This window comes from Marmota flaviventris, chromosome 18, assembly GCF_047511675.1.
Source record: "Marmota flaviventris isolate mMarFla1 chromosome 18, mMarFla1.hap1, whole genome shotgun sequence".
Lineage (NCBI taxonomy): Eukaryota > Metazoa > Chordata > Mammalia > Rodentia > Sciuridae > Marmota > Marmota flaviventris.
Window position 1 is genome coordinate 35,546,697 of NC_092515.1, and position 10,078 is coordinate 35,556,774.

General features: G+C 54.7%; 1 protein-coding gene across 1 annotated transcript; it reads left to right on the plus strand.

Annotated features, from left to right (window-relative positions):
* The first annotated feature begins 565 nt into the window (after window positions 1-565).
* On the plus strand, window positions 566-6,873 carry Irx6 (iroquois homeobox 6). The gene is made up of 6 exons (XM_071604194.1): window positions 566-610; window positions 1,625-1,873; window positions 2,501-2,610; window positions 2,772-3,079; window positions 3,874-4,464; window positions 6,752-6,873. The coding sequence occupies exons 1-6, from the start codon at window positions 566-568 to the stop codon at window positions 6,871-6,873; spliced, it is 1,425 nt and encodes a 474-aa protein (XP_071460295.1).
* Window positions 6,874-10,078: the final 3,205 nt, after the last annotated feature.

A 10,078-nucleotide genomic window follows, 5' to 3' on the forward strand; every position in this document is an offset into this window, starting at 1 on the left:
AGGGGTAGGATCTAGCGCCGAGCAGAGAGGGTCAGGGTCTTTGACGTTCCTCGCCGACTGCACAAATCTCCCAGAGCAAGAGTGAGCGTGGGTGAGAGTGCGTGCGCGCGCGCGCACGGGCTGGCTGCGCTTAGTACGCCTGGTGGCCCGGGGCCCCGGGGCCCGGGGTCCGGTCTGGCAGCCCGGGATTACCGTGACGTCACATTGAGCCTCTGGCCACCCAGGACTGGGACACCTCGGGAGCCTCACAGCCCGGCGCCGCGCCGCGCCTCACCTCGCCACCGAGCGCCCTTGGGAACCTGCGCCTTCTTCCCTCCCCTGCCCATCCATGGGCCCTTCTGTCTTCTGGACCCTACGGGCTGGAGGGGCGCCTTCCGGAGCGCAGGGCTCGGCAGCTGGGCTGCCCTCGGCTCTGCCTCCAGTCGCTCCAAGCGGGCGAAGGAACCGGCGCTGGGCACTCGCAGCGGTGTAAGGAAACCAGACGCCACAAGGCTAGGGGCACCGAACCGTGGGGCTGAGAGGGGAACTCCTAAGGGAAGAGGGAGACAGGACAGGGACAGCCACTATGTCCTTCCCGCACTTCGGACACCCATACGGCGGCGCTTCCCAGGTAAGAAGTGCCTTCATGGGGAATGGGGGGCAGCCTGGGTGGAGGGGGTGACCGCCTGGTGCGTGCCTACCCCTGAGCTCTCTCCTCTCGGTGTCCCGGGGGAAGACAGAGGGAGCAAGGCCCGGGTAGTGTATCACAGCTTCCTCTGACACCCCAGTCCCTGACTGAGAACGTTCCGTTCCCAAGTGCATGCTGAAAACCGTGTGACCGTGGAAACGTGGGCACCCCGACCACGCGCTCAGCGAGGTGGGTGGGTTCTCAGAGATCTTCCAGTCAGGCCTCCTTTCTTTACAGATGTGTGAGGTGGCCGGAGGACGCTCAATGGGGGGGGGGGGGGGAGAGGACTTCCAGTACAGAGCACTGCCCATCTCGCCATATTGTTGCTCATTTGTTGACCTCTATTCTTATCCTGCTCTTTCCTTGGGCTGATCCAAGTTTTCTGCCTCTGGATCCCTCAATTTTCCAAACCAAATGTGGTGGGGGAGGAGAGGGCATGTTGCAGAGCGACAAGAGTCTCATGGGAAAAATCCCACCACTGTTACTCAGTTTCTCCCCAGAGTGCCTGGAATACTTTCCTGAGATTTGGTACCAGCTTGACCTTTGACCTGCTGTGTGATCTTGGACAAGTCTATTACTCTCTTTGGTCCTCCATTCCCTATCTATAAAACAGGAGTGGGGGTGATAGGTTGAGATGGTCTCTAAGGCTAACTTCTAGCTCTATCTTTGCAGAGATGGGAGTGGGAGCAGAGGTTTGGTCTCTAAATGAGGTTTCTGACCTTCACATTTCCCCAGTCCCCTGGGACTGGAACCATAGAAATGGCATAGGGACATCTATAAGAGGAGTTTGAATGAGTTGCCCCTGGGAAATTCCTGTCCCAGTAGCTAGCAGAACGGGGACATTTAGTTAAAGTGGAAGGAAGGAGTGACCTGGCAATTCCCTGCTTCCCTCTGGCTCCAGGGAGTTGGGGGGGGGGGGGTCTCTGACCTCCAGTGACCTCTTTCTCATTCTTGTAGTTCCTGGTATCTGCAAGTTCCAGCTCCACTTGCTGCGAAGCTGCTCCACGTTCAGTCTCAGAGGTGGCCTCCAGCTCCACCCCAGCCCCCGCTCTTTGCTGCACACCTTATGACAGCCGGCTGCTGGGCAGCACCCGGCCTGAGCTGGGTGCTGCCTTGGGCATCTACGGGGCCCCCTATGCTGCTGCCCAGAGCTACCCTGGCTACCTGCCCTATGGACCGGAGCCACCCCCACTGTATGGGGCACTGGTGAGTCGAGTGGGAACTGGGTCTACCTTGCTAGGACATGCAGGCACTGGGGGCATGCACAGCAGAGACAGGTGAAATCCAGAGTGACCTCTCCAGGGAAAATCTAGGAGGGGCACAGAGCCCTAAGGAAGGGAAATGGTTAGGATTGTGTATAAGGGGAAAATATACCTTCAGAGCACTTCAGAATTTACAGATGGTTTACGTACTCTTCAGAAAGCATTGGTAGTTCTATTATATCTGTGACGTAGGTAAGCCATCCATATTCTCCACTTACAGATGAGGAAGTTAAGATTGAAGTCACAAAGGTGAAGAGGGTCAGAAATAGCTCTGGAAGAAGACTAAAGTTGGGAAGCAGCCCCACTGGTGTGTAAGGGCAGTAAGAACAGCCACTAGTATTTAACGGGGGAGCCTGCCTAGCCATTTACCAACATGGTCTTCTCCTGCAACCTCTAGGTACTGGTATCACCATTTCCGTTTCTCCAGGGAGAAACGGAGGCAGAGAGTGGCTAAACACTGTGTCCAAGGTTGCACAGCCATGCACATGGTGGGGCTGAACCGGAGTCCTTGACCTCAGCTGCCTGCCTCTCCCCACACTGAGTCCTCCATTCTCTTTTCCTTTCCCACCAGAATCCACAGTATGAATTTAAGGAGGCTGCGGGGAATTTTACGCCCAGCTTGGCCCAACCAGGAGCCTATTATCCCTACGAGCCGACTCTGGGGCAGTACCAGTATGACCGGTGAGGATGGGCCAATGGCTGGCTCCCTCCTGCCAGAAAGGGAGGTGGGGTGGGAGGAAGAAGGGAAAGGGAGGGGCAGAATCACACTTCCAGGTGACCCATGCCCCCTGTCTGAAGCCCCTTGTTCCCAGGCTAGAGACTGAGCTGGGCTCTCCCTGCAGGTTCGGTGGGGTAGAGCTGGGCGGTGCTGGACGCAGAAAGAACGCCACCCGGGAGACCACCAGCACGCTCAAGGCCTGGCTCAACGAGCACCGCAAGAACCCCTACCCCACCAAGGGCGAGAAGATCATGCTGGCCATCATCACCAAGATGACCCTCACCCAGGTGTCCACCTGGTTCGCCAACGCGCGCCGGCGCCTCAAGAAGGAGAACAAGATGACTTGGGCGCCCAAGAACAAAGGCGGGGAGGAAAGGAAGGCAGAGGCCAGAGCAGAGGAGTCACTGGGCTGCCTAAACAGTGACCCCAAAGGTACCCAAATGCCCATCAGCCACCTGCTAGATTTCACAAGCCATCCAGCAGTTTGACTGAAAGTCGCCTGTGGGGCAGATTTTCTTTGAAGGCATTCATCCCCTGCACTCACCCCAGGGCCTTTGCCCATACACATCAGTCTGCCTGGAATTCGCTGCAGAAACAGCTGCGTCTCTACTTCAAACTGTCAAGCCCCCTCCCCCCCAAAGCGTTACCTCCGCATCCAAGCCACCGTGTAGCTTCCCAGTTATGCTCTATCACATCAGCCTGCTTTTTTTCTTTGGCCATTTATCACTGTAACAACATGCACACACTCAACACCCCTCTAGAAAGCCAACTCTACCAGAAGAGGCCTTACCACTGGGTCCCCTAAATACCCAACACCTAGATGAGGCCTGGCACATAGTTGGCACTCAGCAAACATTCGCTGAATTAAATAATGTAACGGCAGCCACCTGTGGATGCTAAAGTTGGATGAAGAGTCCTTTGCCTTCTTTTTACTATTGAGATCCAGACTCGCGTGGCTTTTCCTTGGCTTCTCAGGGAGGGCAAGTCTTCCAAGGGGCGGTGGGTGGGGACAAGCCTGGAGCAAGAATTCTTTCCCTTGGGCGGACGAGCAGCCCGGGGGCAGGGTGAGGGCTGGCTTAGCGGGGGGGGGGGGGGGTGCATTACAGAGAACACCCTGAGTGCGGGGTGCGTGCGTCTCGCTAAAAGCTTCTCCGGGATGGGCACTCCCACGGATTTCCCCTGGGCCCTGGGCTTTTCTCACTTGCTCTTGATTTGATTTCCTGCAGACGTTACTGCTAGCCAGGAGGCGCAGGGTCTCCCTCTGAGTGACCTGGAAGACCTGGAGGAAGAGGAGGAGGAGGAGGAAGCCGAAGAGGAGGAGGCCGTGGTTACTGCGGTGGACAGGCTGGCGGGCTTCCAGAAAGGCGCGCAGTCGCTGACCGCGACCTGCGCAGCAGCTCGGCAGGGCCGGGTAGAGAGCAGGGAGTGCGGCCTGGCGGCGCCCCGCTTCTCCTTCAGTGAGCCCCGCGGGTCGGGAGAAGCTGACTTCATTGCGGCGGAGCCCGGGGGCCCCACGATGATCATGCACTACCCATGCGCAGAGAAACCGCGCATCTGGTCTTTGGCGCACACCGCAGCAGCCAGCGCGGTGGAAGGTGCATCCTCAACGCGGCCCAGGCCACAGAGTCCTGAGTGCCATATGATTCCCGGACAGTCTCTAGGCTCCGCCCGGCGACCCACTTGCGAAGAATCTTCCCTCATAGCCAAAGCCTTTGGAAACTCCACGTTTACCCTTCAGGGGCTGCCGCTGAACTGTGCGCCCTGCCCGAGGCGGAAGGAGCCTTCAGTGCAGTGCCAGTACCCTTCCGGAGCAGAAGGTAGTGGGTCCCCAAAGGCGCTGGGAGCGCCTGCCCAAAAGACACCCACCCACCACCCTGCCCAGCCAAGCTCAGGTTCAGATTTGGCAGGAGATTGCCCCACAGCTCCCCCTTCAAATGGATGCTTCGAGATGAAAGTTCTAGTCTTTCATTATAAAGCCAGATAATAGTAATAAGAGAAATTGACCTGGGATCCATATAGAAATTCTGGAATGTTGGACAACCTGTGAATTCATGGTCCAGGGTTCTTCCAAATGCACTAGGTGTGCTTTGTCACACTTGTCTAGCACAAGTGACTATCAGCTGGTCTCCTGTTGTGCTGGTACCCAGGGCTGGACAGGCACCAGAGATTTCTGAGACTTCTGAAAAGGTGGGCCAGAGACATTCTATAGGTTTAAGGTCACTGCTTAAGTACAGCTGCAGCCCTCTCAGTGGCCACTAAAATCCCTAAGGATATGGACATGCCCCTGCATTCCTTAACTGAGATTGGTGCTGTCCCTGGAGAGCACTCACCAGCAAAGTCTATTCCCAAGCAGAGTTAGACTGCCGATTGGTGTTGCCCATTTCCGGTTGGTTTATTCTGTGTGCTAAGGACCTGGTGGAAGGGAATTTCACCCCACGAAGGGACATTCCCCAGCATTAGGCAACTTTTAGCAATGACTGTGTCAGAGTCTGCTCTTCATAGTAATTTCTCCCAGGATTAGCCACTGGTTTAGAAACTTGGGTTACATTGTTATTTGAATATATACATGGAGAGTCCAAGCAATACCTCTGGCAAGCATATTGCCTCTAGACTTGTGCATCTCTGTGGACCAGACACAGCTGACCTCGGATTTCCTAAGAATCATCACCAAGTGGTCTTTGGGTTTTAATCAACCTTTCCTTTCTCAGCAGGTTAGCGCAATGGCTGCGATTTGCAGAAGAATCTTGGACATGGGCCCACTTTTTGAACTCACCTCTGCTCTAAGAAACTGCCAGATCTTGACAGGGACCAGGAGCTCCCACTTTGCCTAAGAGACAAACACACAGAAACCTTCCTGTAGCAGCCGACCTTGCACGCAGAGCTGGTGGCAGGACAGATCTACACCTACCCAGATCCGGCGGAGGAGGAGGTGTCTGGGCACCTTGAGGAAGGCGGGGGAAGCCAGGGAGTCTGCCTTCCTTCTCTGGATGCAGGGCCTGGACGGTGCATTCTCCTGCTCACTCCTGCCCCTCACCCCGCTCACTCACTTTGTAGCTTTATGGCTGAGCTGGCCCCTAAGGACCACATGCGTCTTCTCCCCTTCCCCTCTCCTTGTGTCCTTAAAAATAATCAAGCTGAACCTAAGCTGTGCAGCCTATCTGTGCCAGGGGTGCCTAGAAAGGTCAGGATGGAGGGAGGGGTGGGTCACAGCCAGGAGCTCTGGGGACAGGGCAGCAAGGGGCGAAATGGACTAGGCAACCCGCAGTGGCACCCAGGGCGCCTGGGGTGTAGCAGACCCAAAGTTTTTCCACCAAGCCACTGAGCCAGGCTGAGGCCCCCCTTGGTGGGCGGGTGTGGGAGGTGGCAAGGGGAGCGGGTAGACATCAGGATATTTAGGAGCAGCATTTGTCCCAAGTTCCTCCTGGGGTTGCAGATTCATGGGGGGAGTTGAATGTGAGAGATGCCAAGGTGCCCGCGCGGTGCAGGCTGGATAAGGCTGCCCCAGTTCACACCTGGGGTCCAGAGGGGTGGGATTTAGCTGGCCGGAAGACGCACTGCTGCAGCAGGGGAGGGACAGGGCAGCTTCCCAGAGGGAAGCTCAGGGAGTGGTGGAGACCAGAGGGGCTGGAGGCAAGGCAGCCAGCCGGGTGTGCCTCCAGGGGCTGGGCTGGATCCCTCCAGGACCCTTCTCTCCCACTCCGGGCCCCTGCCTGGGCTAGGTGACAGTCTTCCAGATCAGCTCCGATGTCACTGAAGCCAGAAGAATCGCCACAGCGGAGCTGTGGAGGGGGAGGTTGGGAGCAGGAAACAGAGGGCAGACTGACCTGAGTCGTCCCCAGACCCTCCCTGGCCCCACCCCTTCTTCTTCTCTATAGAAAAGACCCCCTCGGAGTGGGAAGGGTCCTTAAGGAATCACAGAAACGCAAACCTCTTTTTCAGATGAGGCAACTGAGGCCCCATGGGGAGCAGGTGACCGGCTCAGGGTCGTGCGTGTCCCTGGTGGAAACACCCTTAGCTTTCTACTCTGGGCGCCTTTTCGGGTTTCTGCTCGCCCACCCTCCGGGAGACCCCCCTCCCTGCTTCTTTTTTGCTCCTGGGCAACAGCTGGTCCCATCCCCAGCCTCCCCGGGGACACTCCAGTCGCCCTCGCTGACCCGCGGCTTAGGGTCCGGAAAATTAAACTGCGAAAAGATAAACATTATTTCCAGTCGGCTTTGCGGGATTAACGCTTGTAATAAAGAGCTTTAACTGGAGGTTTCTTTCAAGGCGCTCTCGACCCCACCCCCTCCTGGGGGGCCAGGTAGACCCCTCCGGATAGGCCAGCTAGCGGTTGGTGGAGGGGAGAGAGTCCCTTAGCATCACATAGAGTCAGAGCTGGATGGGACAGATTGGGGAGGGGAGTGGCCTACACTGAAGGTCATGTGGCTTAGCAGGGGCTAGAATGCAGAGGTCGGTTGGTGGGGGACCTTGCCTCCCTCTTCTGCAGCCATTCAGCCTTATGCACCCACAGTGAACCTGGATAGGAGGTACCTCTGGGCTGCCCTACCTTGGCCCCCAGACCCCCAGGGAGCTGTTTCTCCGGCTCCAGGAACCATCTCTTGACTCAGAGACCGCTCCTCTCTTTCCCAGTCCAGAGCAGCCTAGAATTGTTCCCAAGACCTGCCCCTAACTGGCTGGAGACAGTGGGGTATGAGAAAGGCTGAAGAGGGTGGTCTGGAGTCCCCAAGACCTGCTTTACCTTCTCCGTTGCATTTCTACCTTGTTATGCAGCTTGGAGAAGCCCCCTCCCCTCTTCCTTCCCCAGCTTGGCAATACTGAGATAATCTAGGTCTCCACCCCGTGCTCCAAGTCTCCTCCAGAACGGAGGGTGAGCTCCAGGGGTCCAGGCAAAGAGCCTGAGAATGGCCTGTCTGAGCCTGTGATTATCCCAGCCTCAGACCCCCAGCCACAATCTGTTGCCACTATCTCTGTCCCCACTGAGAGCTTCCTGCAAATCTCCCAATATAATCTCCCAGAATCATATTTTTGAATACAGTTTTGATTAAACACCAGGGCAAGGGGAGGGAGAGTGCTCCTCTGCTGTCCTCGGGGGAGCCTGTGGGGACCTACAGACAACAAGACCAACTGTGAGCTCTGCAAAGGGTCAGTACATGCAGAATGTAGAGCTTGAGGTTTAGATTTGCAAAATCCCTCCATGGCTAATGCACCTTTTCCATGCCCGGGCAATGCCAGGGGGCTTCTCCCCATAGGGGAGAGGGGACACTTCTCAGGGAAGTCATCCAGGCTCTTCTTCCTTCATTGATTCCTCTTGTGCCGGACATCACTACATGGAAACTGGACACACTAGATCTCTGTGGTCACTTTTAACTCTAAGATTCTATGACCCTGTCGATAATAATCAGAACCTGGAGCTCTTATCACGTGCCAGGCTCAAGGCTGTGCATCCAGTCCATTTGGTTGCTGTAACAGAATGCCAGAGACCCAGTTGCTTATCAACAAAAGCAATTTATTTCTCCCAGTTCTAGAAGTTCAAGATCAAAGCACCAGCAGATTCAGGGTCCGCTGAGGGCCTATTCTAGTTTCCAGGCAGAACTTTCTCATTGCATATTCACGGGGTAGAAGAGGGGAGGGAGATCTTTGGGGGTCTCTTTGGTAAGGTCCCTAATCCTGTTCAGGAGGGTCCCAGAGTCATTATCCCATACCTCCCAAAGGCCCTGCCTCCAGATACCACCACACTGAGAGTCTGGCTTCACCCTGTGAATTATTTTTTAGCCAATGTCCTATCAATGCCTGGGCTCATTTATATAGCACAACAGTTTGAAGAAACATCATTTTATACTTGCTGGTATGACCAAACAGGCTCAGAGAGATTAAGTAGCTTCCTATCATTTATCCAGCAACCAAATATGAAGCCAAACTCTGAAGAACACAAATTCTTTAACCGCTCTCCTCTCCTGATAATACATTCTATTATTTTTAAGATTCTTTATTTAATTATTAAGAGCATGTATTCCTGCTCTGGAATCCTAGGTGGCTGGCTCTCCTTCCTTCTCAGGAATGGCCAATGGGAAAGGACTTCTGGTGCTTCCAGGACCACACTCACCTCCTAGCTGAGAGCATCCCTTACTGATCCATTGCCCCACTTCCCTGGGACATGACATCTAAGATACCCCTGGTGTTTGGCAAAATGTAACCCTTGGATCTCTATCATCAAAGTCAGCTCATAGCTAAAGAATCACCCCAGGAGGTGGGCTGAGAGATCTGCCCGGTTAAAAAGCACCCCAGGTGGTCTGATGGGTTTTGGACTTCAGCCCAGGTAGCTGCAGAGGCTCAAGTGGCCAGACTCTAAGCTCAGCAGGAGGGCGAAGGACACCTGCTGTTGGCCAAGAGTAAATCGCTTCCCAGTAACAGGTGCAAACATTTCCGCCTGGATTTAATCCGGATTCACGTTCGTCGGGTTCAACCTCGGCCCCCCATTCTGAAGCTCAGAGGCTTATTACTGAAAGAGGGAGGAGGAGGCGCCTCTCCCAGCTGCCTAGATTCAGGATCCCAGGATTGGAAGCTCGCTGGCAGTGTCCTTCCTGTAGGGTGGTGTGCAAAAGAATTCTGTCCCCAAACATGACCACGAAGTTCAGAATCTATTCACATTCGGCGAACTCCAACACCAGGAAAGACCAAATCTTAAGCAAATCAAAGAGGCAGTGGGGTTGGGGCCTTCCACCCTTTTTCCTAAGAGAACCAGTTCCAGCCTGAGCGTTAGAAAGTTCTTTCTTTTTCGAAACAAATTTCTTCCCCCTGTAATTTTTGAAATTTGTCTCCAGAGTCAACCAGTCTTGCTCCTCTCCATGATTTGTTCTTTCTCTCTCCCTCCCTGATTCTCCCTGTCGCCCAGTGGAACTGGCTTTGCCCCTTACTCTGGGATCAGAGTAGGAAGTGGAGGCTAAGGGTATTTTAGTCACCTCTGCATTGCTGGGGCCAAAAGACCTGCCATGAACAATTAGAGGATGAGAAATTTATGTGGGCTCCTGGTTTCAGAGGTTCCGTCCATGATCAGCTGACTCCATAGTTCTGGGTCCAAGTGGAGCAGAACCTCATGGCAAGGTGGAGGAAGGAGCTCAAGACATGGCAAGAGGAAGCAGAGAGAGAGAACTCTGCTCCCCAAATACAAGAGACAAACCCCAGAGGCACACCCTAGGGACCTACATCCTGTAGCCACACCCCACCTGTCTGCCCTCACTGCCCAGTTAATCTGAGCAGTGGATTAATCCACTGATCAGTTTCCACCTCTCATAATCTAATCATCTCAACTCTGAAAATTCTTGTGTTGATCCACACATGAGTTTTGGGGGGATTGCTCACATTTAAATCATATGGCAAAAGAGCCCCTTTATCAGCATAATTTTCTTCACTAGAAATTAAGTTTTACGGGCA